Here is a 23,506-nt window from a genome sequence, read left to right on the forward strand (position 1 = left end):
TTGGCTGATCAGGTTCATCCCATGGTGCTTTGTTCCCCAATGGTGATGCTGTTTTCCAAGATGACAGAGCCCTTGTTTACACAACTCGCACCTTCAAGGACTGGTTTTGTGAGCACGAGAATGAATTGTCGCATCTCCCTGGACACCACAGCTAGCAAATCTTGATATTACTGAGCCTCTGTGGTCTGCTTTCGAGACAACGGTGCGTGATCGCCATCCACCTCCATAAACGCTATCTGAAATTTCACTATATTTCCGATGAAAAACATACAGGACCTGTATTTATCCATTCTGAGAGGACTGGAAACTGTTTCGAATGCCAACGGTTTTCCTGCACCCTATTAGGCATGATAATGTGTTATGTTTTTGGTATTTCCATATTTTTTCAAGATGCTGAATACTTCAGAAAATGTAATATTTAATTGGAATATACTGATTTCCAGAAAGATCTATAAAAGAAAATCTCACCTTCCTTTACAGAGCTTATCAGTACCTACTGTCCGCCCCCAGTAGCCGAGTGGTCAGCATGACAGAATGTCAATCGTAAGGGCCCGGGTTCGATTCCCGGCTGGGTTGGAGATTTTCTCCGCTCAGGGACTGGGTGTTGTGTTGTCTTAATCATCATCATTTCATCCCCATCGACGCGCAAGTCGCCGAAGTAGCGTCAAATTGAAAGCCTTGCACCCGGCGAACACAACATTTATTTTAGTAACTACTTATTCATATTTTGGCGTTCATAAATTTCTATTTAGCAGATGAATTCCCTATTTCTTCCAGCACTATGCAAACAACAAGATTCATTACATTCATAAACGGCATGCGAACGACTAATGAAAAGTAATGAAGCAGGATTCTAATATAGTAGAGGAAGTCTTTTGTCTAAACGAAATAGAACAACGGAACACAGTATCGAATGAAAATGTGGATGAGATACCTATCGATAAATTTAGAGCATCGTCATTTCATTAGTCGCTCAGTTCCCTATCATTCGTAAGTTGGGCCGGCCGAAGTGGCCGAACAGTTCCAGGCGCTACATTCTGGAACCGCGCGACCGCTATGGTCGCAGGTTCGAATCGTGCCTCGGGCATGGATGTGTGTGATGTCCTTAGGTTAGTTAGGTTTAAGTAGTTCTAAGTTCTAGGGGACTGATGACCTCAGAAGTTATCTCCCATAGTGCGCAGAGCCATTTGAACCATTCGTAAGTTGGAAATACGAAGGACGAAAAGTTTTCTCCAGCGTGGGCTATAATGTAGCATGTGCAGGAGAAATTTTAGTCTCTTAATTATGTGAAATCATACAGGTTGCGTATTTTATCCAGTGTAGTTTCAAAACGGCTCCTGTAATCAGGGCTTCATCACATGAATTTCAGTATTTCAGGAACAGATAACGAAACCGGATGCCGCCCGAAACTAGCAGACGCAATCCAGTGGCTCTGAAACCCGGTTGTGTATTTCGTACACAACGATAACAGCATATTTGGGATTAGAACGGTAGTTCATACTGAATTACTGCGAGACGACAGAGACAGTAGACAACTTTCTAAAATATCGTCAGCTGTTCGCTTACCAGAGAAAATGCCATAGAGGACTATGGGCCGACTGGAAGCAGGTCAGACGCAGAAGAGTCCACTTGGTTAGATGATATTTGCGGCAATAACATCGAACCACGTCCTTCGTCACCTAGAATTTTCGTCCTAGGATGATAAATGTTCACCACACTTGCTGATGATGCTTTTTTGTGGTTGTAAAGAACTATGACGCGGTAGGATGGTCGATTTCACCTACTGCAGCATGTTTTCCATCACTTACAGTCCCTCCCCCTTGAAAGGCGCATGGCCACGTACCAATTATGCGAGGTCAATCACAGTAGGAAAACTTCGCATTCTACTTCATTTGATATCGCGCAGACTCCTTGGCTGTTATATTTTCTGTTTCACAAGTACCTTAATAGTCTTCATCGTCAGTAGCAGCAGCATTCGCCATTTCACTTCCATTTCTGGATAAAGACCTCGCCTAGACTTTCATATGTAATACAGTCTTCAGCCACTCGTCCACCTTAGCTTCTTAATGTCGCCAACATACCTCGATTTTGTAGGGAGCACATTGTGCTCACGTGGGAGCGATCTAGATGGTTGTAAAATAATAAACTGGTAGCCAAGATCGCAGTAATCCTTTTTATTCCATGATTACCGGTTTCGGCGAAACTAAAGCCGACATCATCGGATCTTAGGACACATACAGGTCACAACATCAAGGCAGACAATGGTGATATTAGTAGTTGCAGCATGTTTTCCATCACTTGCAGTCTCTCCCCCTTGAAAGGCGCAGGCTTTACAAAATTGTCATACGTAGCACATAGGCGTCCAAGAGAGATGACATTACAAATGTTAAGTGTCTCCATCACACACAAGCGCAAGCTGGGTATTTCTTTGTTTCCCCTAGCAATTTCCAACATGAATCTCTCCATTGCTCTCTGAGAGCGTTTGGATTTTTGAATAGTTTCTCTTTTGAAGGAAAAGTGTGTGAAATCTTATGGGACTTAAACTGCTGAAGTCGTCAGTCCCTAAGCTTACACACTACTTAATCTAAATTATCCTAAGGACAAACACACACACCCATGCCCGAGGGAGGACTCGAACCTCCGCCGGGACCAGCCGCACAGTCCATGACTGCAGCGCCCTAGACCGCTCGGTTAATCCCGCGCTCTCTTTTGAAGCCAATGCCTCACTGCCCTAGGAACACATTGGTAATATATATTTATCGTAAATTTTCCATTTCAGACACAGCGGAAGCGTAGTTCTCAGTTTTCGATTTAAGTGACGAAAAGCACTTCAGGTCATTTTGAACTCTTTTGTTTATTTATTTTCTGTCCAGCCGTTATTTTCACGCGCACACGCAAAATTTTGGTTTATTTTTGTCTGAGACGGTGGACAACATTGTTCCAGAAAAAAGTGCAAAAATAACCAGTCACCTGGTTCCGGTTTTTCTAGAGATTTTTCTTGGGCATTATCCCCGTATTCTCACTGCCTTTGGCACTCTCAGCCAACTGGGATAATTGGGTGGAAAGATTCTCCAACAACTTGCGCAACTCTCAGATTGAATAAAGCATCTGCAAAAAACTGCCCTAAATACAAATTTTTCTCGATTGTTTCTTTGATTTCATCGCTTGTTTGTTCAATTTCCTTTTCAATATATTTGATATTATGTAGTTTGTTTTCTGTAAGTTCAATTTGCAATTAATTTGCAGTCATTTATTTGAACCCTTTATCCCTTTCTGAAGTTTAGCCGCCCTAGAGGCAAACAGCATAATACCATCAGCGAAACGAAGATGGTTCAGATATGATCCATTAACACGTATTCATTCAATTTTCCCCAGTTTACTTATCTGAAAACTTCCTCTAGCACAGTTGAGAGTAGGTTTGCTTAATGTAACCTCCTTGCCTGTCTTTTTTGATTTTCACCTTATAACTACCTTGATGAGTTCTAATATTCGGGAGTGCTACGGTCTGTACCCCGTCAAGCCACCCAAATTTAGATTTTCCGCAGTTTCCCTATTTAGTTTAAGGTAACTGCCAGGATGGTTTCCTTGAAATGATACGACCGATTTTCTGACCGATTATTTCCCAATCCGAGCTTGTGCGGCATCTGTAATGACCCCGTTGGCTACCGCACTAATCTTCCTCCTTTCGCCCCTCCAAATGGAAACTGTATCTTGACGTACGTGTTCTTTACTATACTCACATACATTATGTTGAATCGATGCCTTCTGTCTCTGGGGATGTTAGGACACATTAGCGCTGAAGTCAAGTCTAGACTTTTCTCAGAGCTGGTGAACTCCTGACAATGTGATAATTTACACTAATTATTCTGTTATATATCTTTATTCTTATCTAGAAAATAATATATTGCGCCATATCAACTTCTAGAACTGACTGAAAATCAGTTGTTTTCGATCCGGTTCGTGATACTTTAAATGAATAGCTCGTGCACTGCGGAGAGAAGACTGATAGGTCTAACTTACTATGAATAATACTGTACGTGTATTTATCTTTTCTGTGAAATATATCTACGTTAGTTGTGTCCTCATCTTTCTATACCTGTAAAATTCATTAACTCATTCTTTATGTTTTATAAGTCGTAAACGTATCTTCGTCTCTCCTACCTTCTTTGTTTATTACAAGAAACAGCGTAGCCAATGTCATAGATTACTGGACAGCCCTGATGCACTGTACAATGCTGCTATGTACTTTATAAGTTATACAGGTAATCGATGCAGAAGTATTTGGATGTAGATTACGGTAATGGATTTCAGAACAGGTTTCTATAGCTGATCTTCAGGAGCTTCTTGGGAACACTGCTCATTGCATATTCTTTTAATGTTCCGCCATCCGAGACGGCTTCATTCGTTTACTCGGTAAACAAGAGTAATTTCAATAGCCATTAGGGTCCGATACTGCCCCCATAGGCGCATTTCCGATCGCGACTCTAATATTCATACAAGCGATGAGGCTCTTAAAAGCATGCAGCAACTGGAATCACAGTCGTCAATAGCGTGAAATAGTAGACGCTGTAATTTTTGCGTGGATCGAGTTCCCAGTTCGTGCATCAAACGAAAACTGTTCCGCCGTACAACCACAGTATCCGATACGAAGTCTGACAGTGGATTAATGCAGAACGTCCACCGAACAAAGGGTTTTCAGAAACATAGTAAAAACGAGGGAGGCACCAATTGAGAGGTGAGTGGTGGAGGATTGTAATCTATGCTGTACAGTAACCACTGAAAAAAATAAACAAAAATTTGAAAAGCAAATTAAAGTCCAGGAAGAAAAACTAAAAACTATACGGTTTGCAGCTGACATCGTAATTCTCTCAGAGACTGTAAATGATCAGGTGAAAGGAATGGATGGTGTTTCGATTCTAAACGAGATTACATATAATGAACATCAACAAAAGTATAGCAACTATAGTATGTGATCTAAGGCTTTCCTAGCGTATACACTACTTCCAGGGTTATCCGGTGTACTGATAGATCCAATCGTCGAAGGTCCAGGCTAACACTCGTTCCGCCATCATTAGGTGTTGCTGATACAATGAAGTGTCTGTCGCGTGCTGGCGTTATTTATTCCTGCCGGACCAGAGTTCGATCCTCGCCGACCCCACGCATCTCGCGTCCGGGTGTCATGTTCTGTTTCGATGGAGCTTAGTATTGGCTCTCATGCTTTACTCATTACTCAGTTGGAAGCCCGTGTTCCTGTTGATTAAACAATCAGTCACGAGGATTTCATTGGCTTCTTTGAAAATTCATTTGATATCCATTTTCAATGCAGACTTGTTCGGTTGCAGTAAGCGGGTGGGGTGCTCATATTCTGTATATATATCTTCAATAGCACGGATTTTTTGTCCAGTATAAGTCCAGTATAAGTTCTTCACATTCACACGGAACTTGGAACATGGCTCTGAGCACTAAGGGACTTAACTTCTTAGGTCATCAGTCTCCTAGAACTTAGAACTACTTAAGCCTAACTAACCTACGGACATCACACACATCTATGCCCGAGGCAGGATTCGAACCTGCGACCGTAGCGGTCGCGCGGTTCCAGACTGAAGCGCCTAGAACCGCTCGGCCACTCCGGCCGTCGGAACTTGGTACACCTCCACATTTTTGAGACCCAGTTCGCCACTGTCGGTAACAAAGCTCGTATTTATTGGCTGGCGGGCGGAAAACTGGCATTATGTGGTGTTTTTGCAGTAGTCTTCCTTTTTCGACGATACTTTTCCAGAAAACAATACGAAGCGGTCTTCTTATTGTCTTCTTTCGTGTTTCCGTCCTCCGTATCGTTCTTGGGGCTCTTGGTTGTTGTATCCACTCTCGTTCTCTTACAACACCTGAATTCCATCGATGACAACATTCAGTTTACCATGGAAGAAGTAGAAAAGAGGCAAACTTCCGTTTCTCTACATCCTAGTTCAGTGTAGGAGCGATGGCTCGCTTGCCCTCAGTGCATACAGTGAGTCAACGCATACGGATTTCTATCTCCACGCCTCCAGCTGCCACCGTCCCGACCAGAAGAACAGAGGTGTGCTAAGTTCCGTGTGAATGAGGAAAAATTTATATTGGACAAACGACCCGCACAGCTGAACATCAATGCACAAAAAAGAGCACATCCGCTTGCTGCAGCCCAACAAGTCTGCAATAGCGGAACACTGCCTTGTAAATTGACATAAGATTAAATACCAGAAAACGAAAGTCCCATCTACCACCAATAAATTTTGGGACTACATTTTTAAAGAGGCGAATGAATTCGTTTGACATAATTTAATCAACAGACACGGGCTCCCAATTAAGCGAGGCATGTGAGTTAGTACTAACCCCCATCAAATCAGAACGTCATATCCGGTCGCCAGATGCGACACCGCCACCACCAAACTCAGCCACATGCCCCCAACACCGAGCTCTGTACGAGGCCGGCGATACCCGAAATCTGGGCCGGCAAGTTTAAATACCAATAGCGCGTAGTAGACACCTGATGATAGCTGAATGGTTGTTCGCCGAAATGTCGTGGACGATTGGATCCGGCAGTACACTAGAGATCCTTGGAAGTAACACAAGGATAATGGGTGTACAAGAATTAAATTAGGTGATGTTGGCTGAATTAGCTTAGGAAATGAGGCGGTGACAGTAGTAGCCGGGTATAATTCGGTCAGTAAAATAACGGACGATGGTATAAGAAAAGGAGATATAAAATTTATCAAAATCTCACATAAATTTAAGTTTCAACAAGTCTTTTTTCTTCAAATATTTGTCTGGAGTGTCGCCTTATACGTAAAATGAAAAGAGGACGATAAGCAGTTCAGAGAAGAAATGAATAAAAATTTTTGAAATGTGATGCTACAGAAGAGTACTGAAGATTATATGGGTACACCGGGTAAGTAATGAAGAGGTATTGCATTGATACATTAAGAAAAGAAACTACTGCCTCAAACTGTCTGCAAGAAAGTTAGGTACGTAGGACACAACCTGAGTGACGAGGGATAGGTAATTTGTTAATAAAGGAAGGATTGTGGAAGGCGAGGGGAGATTACAAACCGGAGAGGGAGACATCATGAAAACAGTAAGCCAAGTCAGCAAATGATTGTAAGTTGTAGTAGCTACGCAAAGATGAAGAAGAGACCTACATGGCGAGCTGCACCAAACCAGTTTTCGGGTTGAAGACCACATCAAGAAAATGGTAATCTAAGCAAGAAAATCGTCTTAAAACTGACAGGTGCAATGGAAAAAGTAATCATTTTACTTATACAGAGTAATTTCTTGCATCCTCCTATTAAAATTAGTAATTAAAATGTTTTCTGTTAAATTCCGATGCCGCATATCGCACCTACCTTGCTGCAACTGTGTTTGCAAGCAGATTTGTTATACATGCAGGTACTTCGACAAATTTAACAGTTTCTCCAGTTAGATTTTTATTATAACAGTAGTACGTTCAAGTCATGTAGCAAATCAAAGTATTCCCTGTTGGTCAGGCAGAGAACAGACGGTGTCCCAGTTCCAGATCCAGTGGTAATTTCAATTTCCCATCTTTGTTCCTTCGTTAGATGTTACCCAAAGAACGCTCAGAATGAAATCTTCTCGGTTCTCAAGCTATGTAATTTCGAATAAATTCTTCGATCTTTCGACAGATGTCTCAACCATCGTCATCAAGCGTGAAACTACTTTGAGGCAACGACGACAAAACAGGATCCGTGCTGTGGTGACATGGATTGGGACTGGTATGTTGTCAGCCACCAAGACTAGAGATATTTTGTGCCCCATTAAAGCAGGCCTTCGAGTAACATGGCGTCCACTGTGAATGCAGCGCTCTCAAACGTTATTGGAAGCGCCGCATATGTAAGCACTAATGCAACGAGGTTCCCGCGTAATAACTGTTCATACTTTATGAGTAACCCGTGACGCGTCAGTGCTCTAGGTAGAGATCTGTGGTGGGGGTGTCCCTCTGTTGTTGTTCCCGTATAGTAATTTGTAAAGACGGAAAAAATTGAGATTTGAGCAGTGATTAAATACTTCGTATAGAAAGGTATGAAAATAAGGGGAATTCACGCTGGGTTTCAGAACACACTAGGGGACTCTTCTCCTTCATATTCAACTCTTGCCAGTTGGACAAAGGAGTTTAAATTTGTTCGAGACAGGACCGCATAGTGGTTAGCCAAGATGTGCCTCTACGCCCGAAATTATTGCAATAGTGTATAAATAGTCATGGAGAATCACCGACTGAAAGTGCAGGAAATTGTGAAGGTATAGGGATGTTATCTGAACGGGTGTATCACATTTTAATAGTGGAAGTGGATATGAGAAAATTATCTGCCAGATAGGTGCCGCGACTCTTAACTCAGGATGAGAAAAGCATCATAATGGAAGCGTCCGAACAAAGTTTGACATGTTTTCAGAGCAACCAAAAAGATATCTGGCGCCGGTTTTTGAACAAACATGAAACTTGGGTGTACTGATTGCCTCAGAGACAAACCAACAGTCAAAGCCGTGAAAACATGTTGATTCACCACAACTTATGCCACCAAAGGCAATACTTTATTTTGAAATAAATTTCCGTCATGCGACTGTTAATCCTTCATTTGTTTTACACAGTAATGATTTCGGCTTTGTAGCTATTCTCAAATGGATGTTGAAATGTTAAAATATGTATGACCCGTCTGTGAAATATCAATGTCGAAAAAAATATATTTCTGGTCCTATAGACCAGCCGTTGTATTACATGATACGAGCACATATCCAAGATACATAATATAGCTGATATTTTGCACAACGAGAAACCATTAACGTCCAATGTGGTGTATTTAACATATAATATATGAACTGTTGAAAACAACAGGCTGTATGTTAATGGTTTCTCATTGTGCACAGTTATGAAACTGAGCAAAGATTTTTAAGCATGTATTCTGAATATCTATTTGAGCCACTACCACCTTCAGTAATGAGTGATGAAGGTCATTTTTCTTTCTGTGTTGCAACTTTATCATTCTTCTTGCTTTACATTACTAATAACAAATTTCAGTATCAGAGGTACACATGTATAGTGAAGGTGCAGCTAGAATGTCTAACTCATTGAAGGGGTTTCCTACAAGATGACTGTAGGTGAGCTCGACATATTAGTCTCACTTTTATTCAATCAAAACATTTTTTTCCAAGCTACCACAAAAAATTATTCCCTAAAAAATGAATGTGGCGATACTAAACACACGATTTCGTGAAAAGGAAAATTTTCTGCACTTAGCTGTTTGAAAAGCTCAGTGATACACATTTTCCCAAATAAAATTTATTTCAAAACTGGTATTATCAATTCTTCTGTTGCAGTCTCTTCAAAAGGACTGAGTGTAAAACTTCTACTATGTACAAAAAGTAATTATTTTGATTGATATATCCCCATTGAATGGTTATTCATGTATATAAAGAATAGAAATTTTCCGCAAATCGAATCCTTTCTCCTCACTCACCAACTTGTCCTCACCTTGTAAGATTGAATAAATAAAAATACATGAATATTTGCACACTTTTCGTTAAGTATGATTTAGGCTAATTGTCAGTAATTTTATTAATCACACAATAACTAAGAATTTACAAGCGATTATCGGTATCTACACAGTCATATTCACTGGATAGCTCACAAAACTTATTATCAGTTGATATTAAGTTGTAAAAATAGCTGACATTTTGTTATTTAAGGATTGCAATATTTGTTGAGTAGATGACGACATGATATTTTCCGTCGAGCAACCTTACTCGAACCCAAACTTTGAATTGCTTTTAATTGTTACATTACTTTTGGTTACATTAATTTCTTCAACAATTTTGAAAAAATATTTCCGCGATAGAGTAACGTAGGTCTTTTACGAGGGTTATCACTTAGAAAAAATTAAACTGCGATATTGAAACTTGGTGATTATCTTGGTCCTCCTGTGCATATTGACCCTTCGGTGCGACACATTTTTGCCACTGATAGATGATTTAGTGTAGACCTTCATTCTATAATTTTAGATTTTGGCTGTTCAGAAAACTTTCTATCTCGAAAATTACTTTGTCCTCATTCTTCAGCTGATGAAAGAGGAAGACGTCACTAACTTCCACGTCTGGTGACGTGGAAGGGGGTGGGGCTATGAAGGGGATGAGGAGGCAATATTTGATAGCCCAGCGATATCATGCGTGACCGAACAAGTTGACTGACAAGGTAACATTCCCATGCATAAACAAACGACCCTGATGAAACTTGGCAGGTATGTAGAGGGCTAAAAACAATGCAGTACTTATTGTTTCGTTTTCATCCAGTCTCACTTTGAAGGGGTAACACACATCCTAAAAGGTATATGATGTTTAGAGGGGCTAACTTCAAAACCATGATATGTAAAAAAAATTGTTTCATATAAACGTTAAAATTTAATTAACGTTCTTGAAAACTGTATGATCAATGTCTGTAATAATCTGAAAGTTTACAAAATACCCAACCTCCATTAATTACTTGTGTTACAACATAAATTAAAGGCTCTTTCGCGCCACATGCATCCATCTACAATAAAGCTGGCTTCTGAAATACAATTTTTGGAAAATAAGGTGCACACAATGTGGTGTCAGAGTATTTTCAACATACCTAATAACATACCTAAAGATTCATTATTATAGTAATTATCCATTTTAATTATTTTGGGTTCATGTTCGGCGTAACGTTAAGCATTTCTTCACAGATTATCATTATTGTAGTGATTTTCTTTCATAAAAAAGAGTCACTTTTCATTTTCAGGTAACAAAAAATAATTTTGTGAAATGGTAAACTAAAAAAAAGACATGAATTTAAAGCTTAAAATAACAATTTAAAACATACAACAAATTAAGTAAATAAATAGCTATAACAATAATGAAGTTTAGATAATGTAATTAGGTGCGCTTGAAAGACTCATGCACCACATTCTGTACAGCTTATTTTCCAAAAAAGGTATTTCAGAAGCCAGCCTTATTACACATGGATGGATATGGCGTGAAAGCTTCTTTAACATAAGCTGTAACAAAAGTTTCTGTAGTTTAGAAGTAGGTAATGGTGGTAGGATTTTTGGAAAATTTCAAACTATCACATACGTTGATTACATAATTTTCAAGAACGTTAGTTACATTTCAACTTCCAGACGAAACTTTTTTTATATAGCGTGGTTTAGAAGATGTTCCCTCTAAATATAATGTGCCAAATTACCTTTCAGGGTCCATTCTACCCCTTTGAAGTGAAAGTGTGCAAAAAAGAAAAAATCTAATGCATTATTCTGTCTCCTCTACATACCAGCCATGTTTCATCAAGATCGTTTATTTATACCTGCGAATGTTTCCTTGTCGGTTTTTTGCAAAATAAGCAAGTGTAGCCTTGGACAGCTTCCCGACACACTTGACCTTGCCAGCCTCCCAGTAATTTCATCAGGAGATTTCGGTAGTATGTTCCGTTAATAGTTTTCCCTTACATGTATAATGTGTTAGCGCCACACCATGACAGAGCCAAAGAGCACTCATCGTCATCTTGTCCGACGACGGTGGGTCTTCGCCTTTTCCGGAGTTGGTAAAACCATTTCTTGTTCTAATTCTTAGCCCCGGGATCATAGTGATGCAGCCATCATTCGTCCACGGTGGTTAGCTGGTTGAAGAAGTGATCTGTATGAACTTGACACAGCTGCAACGTTTCCTCCGCTGCCCCGATTCGGCGAGCTTTTTTAGTGGGTGTGAGCATCCGCTGACGTTGCACTTTGAGAACTCATCCACGAATGATTTTCATATTTTCTCCTGTCATTTCGACTGTGATGCGTCTCTCCTCGAGCACCTATGCCTCCACTTTTCTCGAGACACCCGGTTCTTCACGCAGAAGTGGGTTGCCACTCTGTTCTTTGCCATCCAGATTTGTTTCGCCCCACTGGAAGCGCCTGCACCTGCTGACCAATGCGTTACGTTGTGGTGCACTGTTGCCGCACCTTTCCAACAGCTCAACACTGGACAATGCAGCGTTGTTCTCCATGAAATGCGGAAAATGAATTCCTGCAAGGTACTTCGCTTTATCAATTGCCTGTGCCACTTTCTTTTGTCTCCTTTACTAGCTTGTTACAATAGTGTGGCATGGAGATTCCTATGTGTACCGGGACTGCAGACCTGTATCTGCAAAAAAAATTACTTAGCTTTACTTTTGTTGGCGATAAGACTTTATATCAGCTCAGCGTGTAAGCATTAGCAATGCACTTTAAATTGAATCCTGTGCGAATACGCTCATGATTTCTCTCCAGCCACTAAAATTTTCTCATCTTCCTTAATTTGTTTGAATTATTCACTACTAGTTTCTGCATTCTTTTAGTAATTATGATTTTTGTCAGTTTGACACACTATTAAACTGGCATTCGCAAGTGATGATCTATCCATCCCCCTCCCCCCCCCCCCCTTCGCACCACTTGTCTTTCACCAGTTTGCAGTTATCTTTTAATACTTCCAGCTTCTCAGTCATAGTGTGCTCTTTTACCGTATCCCTTCATCTTCAGGGTCAACTTAATACCTCAAGTATTGGGCCTCTTATACAACTATATTTCCCTGAAGCGCTTCTGCTTTTACACTCACGCTCGTTGCCGTTGCGTATTCACTTACAAGTGCTTCTCGTGCGTTTTTGAGATACAATAAAGAATTTCTATGTTTACCTGAGCCTGCGGGCTCGTTATTAGCCATTTGACTTTAATGGCACACTTTTTACCCCCCCCCTCCCCCTCCCTTTCAACTTTAAATTAATATACTAATTCTGGTAATGAATATTTACTTGTGAAATCACACATGCTGCTCTTGGCAGCTACGCGCATACAGGTCCCGCAGTAGCGCCACCAGCGAGAGGCGAACAGAAGCTAGTGCCTCTATTCTTCAGCCAATCGGCGACATTAGCTCTGTACATGACATACACTGCAGCTCCAAAGAAATTGGTATAGCAATGCGTATTCAAATACACAGACCTGTAAACAGGCAGAATACGGCGCAATGTCTGGCGCAGTTGTTAGATCAGTTACCGTTGCTACAGTGGCAGGTTATCAAAATTTACGTGAGTCTGAACGTGGTGTTATAGTCGGCGCACGAGTGGCGTGGGGCCATTTCACGACCGTACTGTGAATATCAGGAATCCGGTAAAACATCGTATCTCCGACATCGCTGCGGACGGAAAAAGATCATGCAAGAATGAGACAAACGACAGAAGAGAATCATTCAACTTGACAGACGTGCAACCCTTCTGCAAATTGCTGTAGATTTCAATGCTAGGCCATCAACAAGTGTCAGCGTGCGAACCATTCAACGAAACATCAACGATATGGGCTTTCGGAGCCTAAGGCCTACTCGTGTACCCTTGACGACTGCACGACACAAAGCTATACGCCTCGCCTGGGCCAGTCAACACTGACATTGAACTGTTGATCACTGGAAACCTGTCGCCTGGTCGAACGAGTCTCGTTTCAAATTGTGACGAACAGATGGACGTGTACGGATATGGAGACAACCTCATGAATCCATGGACCCTGCATGTCAGCAGGGGGCTGTTCAAGCTGGTGGAGGCTCTGTAAAGGTGTGGGGCGTTTGCAGTTGGAGTGATATGGGACCCCTGATACGTCTAGATACGACTGTGACAGGTGACACGTACGTAAGCATTGACACCTGCGATAGCCCAGCACTGAAATCTGCACCAATTTGCGGAAGGGTTGCACTTGTGTCACGGTGAACGATTCTCTTCAGTCGTCGTTGATCCTGTTTTTACAGGCTGTTTTTCCGGCCTCAGTGGTGCCGGAGATTTGATGTGTTAATGGATTCCTGACATTCGCGGTACATTCGTGAAATGGTCGTTCGGGAAAATCCCCACTTCATCGCTACATCGGAGATGCTGTGTCCCATCGCTCGTGCTCCGTCTATAGTACCACGTTCAAACTCACTTAAATGTCGATAACCTGCCACTATAGCAGCAGTCACCGATCTAACAACTGCCCAATACACTTGTTGTTTTACATTGGCTTTGCCGACCGCAGCGCCGTATTCTGGCTGATTACATACCGCTGTATTTGAGTACGTATGAGTATACCAGTTTCTTTGGTGCTTCAGTGAAAATACACAGTACCCCAAAAAAACGCGAACTTAAAATAAAATATGTCGTTCTTCGACCTTACGCAAGCTGCGGGCCCACCGGAGAGGAAACAATTGAATATAATTGAACCGAGGTTTTACTTTCAAAATCTTTCCTTAAGGAATTTACTTTATTTGCCAACGATTCATTAAGAACATTAACACATTTAATCACACTGTGTGACCGTGGAAGTAGTTGCCACTGGGTAACTGATGAAAACAAATTTCTTTCAACAAGTGGAATTTTTATGCCTAAAAACACTTTCCTTTTAAAAAAAAAACAGATTTAAAAATTATAACCAGAAAGCACCCTGTAAATATCAAGTTACAATTTATTCAGAGGCAGAAATAACATTTTTTTATTTATTTATTTATTTTTATTTTTTATTTTTTTTTACAGTACGAGCTATCGGGCCGAGAATCCTGCCGCTCCCTTTTAACACGGCCGTAGTCACGACCGCTCACAACAACCTCTGAAAGACTACACTGGTGTAAATCTGCAACACACCAGATTACTTTAAACTAAAAATTCTAACAACTCACACAAACACATAAACTATGCACCCCGTAGGAGGGATGGAAATGATACAAACACTCACATTAAAAAAATTACCTGCCACCGAAAGTGCAACTTGTTTTTAAAAGAAAACTCTTGCGGTGGAAGGGTGGCAACTTTATATACTAAAATGACCATTTAAATAAAAATCCATGAAATGCAGTCTTACATAAAATATACAAACATGCTCCACACTATAAATATACCGCCTCTCAAGATGATAGGCAAGATAAAAACATATTTCAGGAATTTGGTCTTTACACTTCAAGCAATAATTTCGTTAACACCGAATCCGACAAACATGACAGAGGCAGCTATTAACGTACGGCAGACAGACAGGCACTAACTGCCTAACAAATGCGGACAGGAGACAGACGAGCAAGCTGGGCACGAGAGACTGACCGAGAAAACAAGCAGAATTTAACAACCAAATGAAACAACATATCACGAATCACTTAACTTCTAAGAAACTGCAATGTCTGGCGAAGATCTGGCGCAGCACCCCCAAAACGCTCTCCCGAACCGTCCGCTGCCAGCCGCTTCAACGGACGCAGGAAGGCGTGCCGATCTCCCGTCTCACGGCGTCGCAGCTCGCACCGGCCAGACCGATGTCGTGGGTTGACTCCCTGTTGCTCTCGTGTCGGCCGCGAAGCCACTACCCCTCACTATACGGCGCGGCCCACTGGACTGACGTGGCGACCTCACATGCGCCGATGCTCAAGACAGACAATTCATCTTGTGACCCAGTGCGCGACCGACCAACCGATCGATCCAACCGCCAATGACCATTGCCTGAACAAACTCCTGCAGACTGGCGGCCTAACACATACTAGCAGTCCGGACGACAGACAGACACTGACCGCCCCACACTGACTCGGCTGACCAACTGACCATACTCGCCGAGACTGACAGACTGACCTACTCACTCCGACTGACCAACCACAGAGTTTTCTTTTTTGTTTTTTTTTTCTTTATTGTGATTTCATTCCCCTGCCCCATATGAGCAGGGGAGGGCTGTCAGCGGCACAATCCGCCGCTCTTCAACCGAGTGACATGACAACTTAAAACAAGAATAGAATGTTACATACATAAGGCGACAAAAAAGGGGAACTTAAAACAAAATAATGGGAGAAAATGGAGGTAAAAATACACCGACATGGAGACATTCATGGAGGACAGTTAAAAAAGTCACCAGAAAGTTAAAAAACACAGTTGGCGATTCTTAAAGCACAGAGAAGACACTGAATGGACATGCACAGGTTAAAAGTCGGCCACAGTATTAAAAACACTCCAGAACAACACACGTAAAACCCACTTGGAGCACACACGGCGAAGAATAAAACTGCCAGGTGGGACCTGCCGAGGGAAAGGTCAGAGAGGATGGAAAAGGAGGGGAGAGCAAGGGGCAGCAGGGGAAGTGGCGGGATGAAGAGAGGAGGGGCATCAGCGGGTACACAAAGAGGCAGGAGACACGTGGGGTGGGAGATGAAGAGGGAAGACAAGGCAGGATGGAGTGCAGAGACACTGAAAGGGGGCACAAGAGAGGGAGGGGGAGTAGGAGGGGGAAGCCGCTCAGGAGGAGGGAGGGGGAGGAGAGGGAGCCCTGAGGAGGAGGCAGGAAGATGGGGTTAGAGTTGGTCAGGGGGAAGCTCATCATCCGGGGGGAGGGGGGGGGTAGATGGTGGAAGTTGCATTGGGAAAGGAGATGGATGGTGTGGAGATGGAGAGAGGGTGGGACACAACGGTAAAGGAGCGGCAACTGGTTGGGGGTGGAGAGGAAGGGAGACACCAGGGGGTGAGGGGAATCAAGGCGGCGGCCAATATATAGTGTGTGGATGTGTTCAAGGAAAAGGAGAAGGTGGGGGAAGGGGATGAGGTCGTAGAGGATGCGGAGTGCATGGCGTTCGAGGATTTGGAGGGTTTTATAGAACTGGGAAGGGCGGAAATCCAAGCTACACTGGCATAACAAAAGACAACCGCCGAGCTGATAGCGCCCCTTAAATGCATGTAACAGGCACCCTTTCCCCTTTTCCACCAGAGGGAGACACCAAAGCTGCGGTTGCCACAGCAGCGCCACCGCCAGAAACAGAGGGCGACTGCTTCACTCAACGCGCTGCGGCGCGCTCTTCAAAACAGAAATTTTTACCACGGCTCAATAACATCCAGAGAAACCACGGGGTGTATCCTAACTACTTACGCACCTGTATTTCTCAAACAAGAATGTATGACATGTACAAATTTGGTTTCATTCCTCTTTTATTGACAATTTTACAACACTTTTCCCGGGATCTCTTAGGAGAGGGACACCTTGCATAACAAATACAGCAAAGAGCAGCTTCGGTGCTTTGCTGTTCCAGTCGCTGATCCTGGGCGAGAAGTCGTCGGTGCGCTACGTGACGTACCAGAACGAGGAGGACGAGGAGTAAGAGGGGCAGACTTCCGCCAGCTCGCGGGGCTGCCAGGGAGGGGCCGAGAGCTGCTCCCGCCGCCAGATATCGCCGCTCACACCCCGACCGGACTACAAGACGACGCGACTTCGGCACCACCTCCAGCCAGCCAGAGGACGGAGTCCCCCCAGTCGGCTGCAGCGCTGCAAACGACGGTTCCAGGGACCCGAGAGCACGCTGCAGACGGCACGGGGCAGCCCAGTCCACCACTCGCATCTCGTCAGAGCACACTTCTACACGATTCTCACGTATTTCACGAACGTGACAACCTCGCTACCGACGACGTCAACCTGTACAAGGGCAACACTCGCCTCGACGTACAAAACCCAGGCATCTACGAGTTAATATGTACAATCGCGACATTCTGTTGCAGGCTTCTTCTTACCACTTACGTCATATACATACGTCTACGGTCTTATTAACGCAACTTTACCGAGACGGACGATTAGAAGACCTGCAATACTTCGGGCGAGGACCAAAGTTTTTTCCTAACTCAAAACTATCTATCATCCAAATGCTTGAAAGTTATTGTAGAGTATTCCATATTTTTTCAGCTTTGAGTAACAAAAATACGAGAAAAACAATCCCAAATATTTATGATAGATATTGTTGTTCGTGAAATTTGAAATTATTTTTTTATGGCTCTGTTGAAATATATAAGATAAATACCCACACATTAGGGGGCTTATGAAAAGTTAATTGATAAGAGTAAACGCATTATTTTGATACTCCTTTAAACTTCTGTTGTATGTATTCATAATTATCCCCTCATAACTTATGCTAATACTCCATTCTCTTCGAATTTCATACCAAAGAGTGAATAGTTTCGGAAACAAACTGCTTGAAGAGAGTAGTACTTAAAATGCTTAATGTTCGAAATATTTTAGTGACCTTTGTCAGTAATGTGATAACCAACCATTCCATTTTCTGAAGACAATCCTTGTATACGTAAATATTCTTCTTTTTCCTTCAGACATCGTGATAATTCATACAGCACGTTAACTGTTACACACATGTAGTCTATTCATTTCCGTTCATACCGATATTTTCGTACAGCGAATACTTCCAAAGCTACTCTATTTTAGACAGTTACAAAAGTATGGTATGTTCTGTCAACAGAAATGACAAGTCGATTATTTATGTATTTACCTCAGTATTTCCCCAATCATTTTTCGCTTATGTTTGTATTTTCTTTCTGCTTACTTCCGTCTGCAGTCCCACAGTATTTTATAAATGATGCAATGTTCCGTGTGGACTGTTATTAAATTTATTTACAGTTACGATTTCGGCCATTGTGTCATCCTGAAGTAATAGCACTGTGTGAAATACGCCAATGCGTATTTAGTACTGTTAAAATGACATCGTCCATGTGTAACCTACATTTACAAATTTCATATGCGCGAAAACAGAATACCTAGTGATCTATATAAAAGGAAGTAACACTTCAGAGGATAATTCTTATACAGTTCATGCAGGTAAATACTGCACTCTTATTTACAACTATGCGTGCACCAGTAGCAGTACCTGATAAATTTAATAACAGACCAGATGGAACATTCTGGACTTCCTTTTTCTCCCTTTTTTCTTTGAGAATTTTCTGCACATTTATCGTTTCATTGTACCTAAACATTTTTGTATCTACTTTGCAAATGACATCAAATTTAACACCTATTCGTTAAAATTAACACCCATCATTTATCACTTTAAAAATACAGAATATTACTAATTTAAGTCGTAGCTTAACAAACGGTAAACATATCTTCATATCCAAGTTATTTCTGGGAGAAATAAGCTGCGTGAGGAACAATCACTCAAAAGTACTATAACACAAACCTCCGCTTGAAAGAGTAGTGCAAAAGAACCTGAAATTGCATAGATTAGAGTAGTTACGAAGATGTACACATTGGAGCCATAAAACAGGGTACACTACTGCTTGCTTTTGTAAGACGGTGTCAGTCTTTTAAAACACTTCTTCTTTTGTATATATCCATTTCTACACTCTTATAAGTATACTTATTTTCGTCGTTGGTATGGAATCTGTGAGTTCCGCATATTTATCAGTTGCATGCCTAAAGTTCACAATACCCAGAGAACACTCCTTTGTTTTGGGCAGGTACAGTTTTAATATTCTCCCTTTGTTATACAAGTAAAATAGCGGTTGCAGTATTGATAACCGCTCAGGACAGGAGCCACCAAAGGATATCTAAATCCAGGAAACTAAAACACGGACATTCGTAATAGGAGTGCCGTTATCCCACGCGGTTCTGGATACCCAAATTCTAAATTTTGCTCATTAAGGACAGCGGCCCGTTATTTGATTCTGTGAATGGCTGCACAGAATCAGCACAGAGGGTTATATTGTCGACTGTCCATTTCGGTACTTCGTTTCGGATATACAAAAATTTTTCGCTGTGAAGAAGCTTGAATGTTGTTGTATTGGCGCTCCTATAAAAACACGCCCGAAAAAGACGCATTTCACTCTATTGTCACAATCTTTGTAAGGCTCTTGTGCATATGTTAAACTGTACCCAATTTGAGACAGGCAGGTTAAAAATAAACGAATTTGCCACTCTTGTATCTATACTAAAGAAGAATGCACTTCTCATTTCGCGTCTGCGCTTTTAAACATTTGGCTATGGACGTTAAGGTATCCTGAGGAATGGACGGAAACAACGATTTCCCCTAGGAGATAAGATACACAGTATTATCGTGTATAGCTAACATAAGGTGTATCAACAAAAAAAATGTTCTGTTTTGTGTATGCTGAATGTTGTTTTTATTAAGAACATTACGGTCGTTCTTCAGACGAGTTGCTCTCTGAGTAGTACTTGTGAACAGACAATAAAATGTCAAGATAAGACACACTTGCTGCAACAATAACGAAATTTATTCAATGATGCATTGTTTGCACGCAATGTAAAAGCTGGTATGGGTCCGAAAACAGTAAAACTGTAAATATAAGATAGTAACAATTGTGCCGGCACGTGGCTTATGCTGCGGCCGGTTCGTATGTTCATAATCTTATTGGTATTATTGTATAAATACGATGCATAACTATATTTACTATGTGTGATATGTAAACAAGTCCTCTTAAGGTATCCCCAACATCAGTGTTGCATTCCGTGTCATTTTAAGTGGAGTGCTTCAATTGCTGTATGATGTTCGCTGAAATGTGGTGCAAATAAATGGATAAAATGATAAGTCTTGTCTCAGATTTTATTCGTACCTCTCCATAAAAAAATCCAAAAAGTGTCGAATCGTATAGAAAATAACAACAGTCTTATAAGTTTCTATTACTTATTGTATTTTCGAGACAGGCATAGACAAATCTAAAGCAGACACGCAGGTCACTATATACTTAAATCGTCCTCACCCATATCACGGTGAAACGAACGTGAGAAAACTCCATCTCTGTCTGTAGTCTGGATTACTGCCTCTCTCACCCACAGTCCTCACCTTACAGTACCACTTCCGTTCCATTCGCCCACAGCTTTCTTGGCTATTCTCCTCCTTCCTTGCTTTCTACGCCTCCCTTCTCCATTAATATTAATATTAGCAGGCGAAATTTCGATCTTTGGTGGTCATATTCAAACCTATATACACGTTCAAACATACATACACGTATACATATAATAACAGATGCATTCGTACAGAAGATAGTTTATATATATATATATATATATATATATATATATATATATATATATATATATATGAGTGCAGATAATTTTATATGTGTTACCTTAATATACAAAAACATCAGTTTCTTGATTGTTTCTTCTCTGTGTCAACCAGTCTTCCCAGAAACTCGTCACAAACTTTACGACGTAATGTTTTCTTCATGGCTGTAAGTGCACCAGGACTACATCTGTCAATATAGACTAACCATTTTGCGTCCACTCGCCCACATTTCAATACCTGACCTGCTGCCCAGGGGAAAATAAAAATTAATGACTTGATCTTGAAACGTGTTCTTGGAGGTACTTCCCAACCTAAAAAGATGCTACCCATCGTATCTACAATTGTTAGTATGCAAATGACGTAAATAATACTGTAATTTTGTGCAGTACCTTCTCGTCAGTCACTAATAGAAATATCTGCACTTATACGAATTGCACCCTATACATGAGGCTTATTCGAAAGTATGGGCCATTTACCTACGAGGGTTGAATGAAAATTAATGCCTCCACCTTCATTAATTGGGTTTGAATGGGAATATTTTAATAAATCAAACGCAGAAATAATCCTTAGAATGTCATCTTTAATTATCACTATTCACTTTTCCACATAATCACCATCCAATTGGATACATTTCTGTCAACGATGAACAAGTTTTCTGAAGCCGTCACGGAAGAAGTCGACACTCTGTTTCCGCAACCACAGTCTCACAGTTCTCTCAACGTCTTCATCAGAAGAATAATGATGTCCCCGCAGATCATCATCGGTAACAAATGGAAGTCAGACGGTCTGGACTGTATGGAGGACGCCGTAAGGTGGCGAGATTCAGTCTCTGAAGTTCTGCTGTGGTGGCATGTGAGTGTGTGGTTTGGCATTGTCATGCTGCAGGAAAACATTTCCCTTTTCCTCTCGGACCCTTGTTAGCCGTCGTTTCAGAGTTCGCAGCGTTGTGATGTAACAAAAATGGTTCAAATGGCTCTGAGCACTATGGGACTCAACTGCTGAGGTCATTAGTCCCCTAGAACTTAGAACTAGTTAAACCTAACTAACCTAAGGACATCACAAACATCCGTGCCCGAGGCAGGATTCGAACCTGCGACCGTAGCGGTCTTGCGGTTCCAGACTGCAGCGCCTTTAACCGCACGGCCACTTCGGCCGGCTGTGATGTAACGCTCTGAATTTATTGTTGTTCCACGGTCAAGGAAATCAACATGGACAACACCATCTGCGTCCCAGAACACTGTGGCCATGATTTTTCCAGCTGAGGGCTGCCTCTTCCATTTCTTTTTCTGGGGCGAGTCTTTGTGTCGATATTCCATAGAACGACATTTCGTCTCCGGGTCGTAAAGGTGTACCCACATTTCGTCTCCTGTCACTACTGAATGGAGAAAGTCGTCACCTCCATTCCCGTAACGCGAGAGGAGTTCCTGGCAAATTTCAAGGCTGTGCGCTTTCATTTCAGGAGTCAGCATCCGGGGAACCCATCGTGCACAGATCTTCCGAAAGCCAAGCAAAGCAATAATGTGACCCACACGTTCTTGTGAAATACCGATTGTGCTTACAGTTTCTCTCCGAGTGTTACGACGATCGTCCTGAGTTTATCTGTCAACATTTTGCTTGTGAAACTCGCTGGTTGCTGTGACAGGACGTCCGACTCTTTGTTTGTCATGCAATTCAGATGTTCCCCCCCCTCAACATCTTAAAACTTACTCGCCCAACGACGCACAGTACTCACATCAACAAAGTCACCATCAACTGTTTTCATTCTGTGATGAATCTCGTTTTGGGTGACACCTTCTGCTGTCAAGAATTCAATGACTGCACGTTGCTTAAATCGCATTGACCGACCGTCTGCGCTGGGCTCTAAACTTTACACTGTAACAACACAACCATTCAATGCTAAGCCTTCCCGCCAGCTGGAGCTGTAGAGAAGAGGCTACGGAACAAGCCTGTACCTGCCGCATACCAATGCTGCCAAATGTTGAAGAGTTACGAAGGTGGAGGCATTACTTATCAGTCAATCCTCGTATATTTAAATGTTGGCATCTCAAAACAACGTTGCACTAATGTAGCGCCATAGGATTCTTTGTATATGTTCCAGTAACAGTTTGACTGAACAATGGCTTCAAAAATCGTTGCTCCTGCCAGTTGCAAAGAGTGCACTATCGCTCGAGTTTTGTGCGCAAAAAACATCTACAACTGCTGAAATTCGTGAGGTTTATGAGCTTAAAGTACTGAGTTATGGAAATGGTTGAGAATGGCGTCGAGACTTTAAAATGGCGGTATCAGGATGACGAAGAGTGAAGTGGCAGCCCAATGGCAGATCGTCGAGCAACGAGTGGACCAGAAACTGAGACCTGATCGGCGAACGTGGAATAATACTTAGGCTGATGAATTTCCTCATGTCGAATGAACACAGTATTTGCACGACTGTCTCGGACAAGGTCCTATATCGTAAACTGTGTACAAGGTAAGTACCACAAAAACTTACCAAGCAACACAGAGAATAAATAACTGCTGGTAGACGGACGATTTTGGATGCTTGTAGAATAAATGGAGATTATTTCCTTTCCCACATTGTCAAGACTACGAGATTTCCCTAACAAATACATTTTTATGACTGAATGGACCTCTCTTTTCGAACACTACTGGTGTGTAA

The 23,506-nt window shown here is 41.8% G+C and overlaps 1 protein-coding gene across 2 annotated transcripts in view; it reads left to right on the top strand.

The window, feature by feature from the left end:
• Positions 1-20,370, top strand: part of LOC126467915 (synaptic vesicular amine transporter) — an 805,596-nt gene extending 785,226 nt beyond the window's left edge. For both annotated transcript variants that reach the window (XM_050096506.1, XM_050096505.1), the window contains exon 13: positions 17,080-20,370. In XM_050096506.1, the coding sequence (XP_049952463.1) occupies positions 17,080-17,148 (69 nt within the window). In that variant the 3' untranslated portion in view covers positions 17,149-20,370. The remainder of the gene's footprint in view (positions 1-17,079) is intronic.
• The last annotated feature ends 3,136 nt before the right edge of the window (positions 20,371-23,506 follow it).

Source organism: Schistocerca serialis, chromosome 1 (assembly GCF_023864345.2).
Source record: "Schistocerca serialis cubense isolate TAMUIC-IGC-003099 chromosome 1, iqSchSeri2.2, whole genome shotgun sequence".
In the NCBI taxonomy this organism is placed as follows: domain Eukaryota; kingdom Metazoa; phylum Arthropoda; class Insecta; order Orthoptera; family Acrididae; genus Schistocerca; species Schistocerca serialis.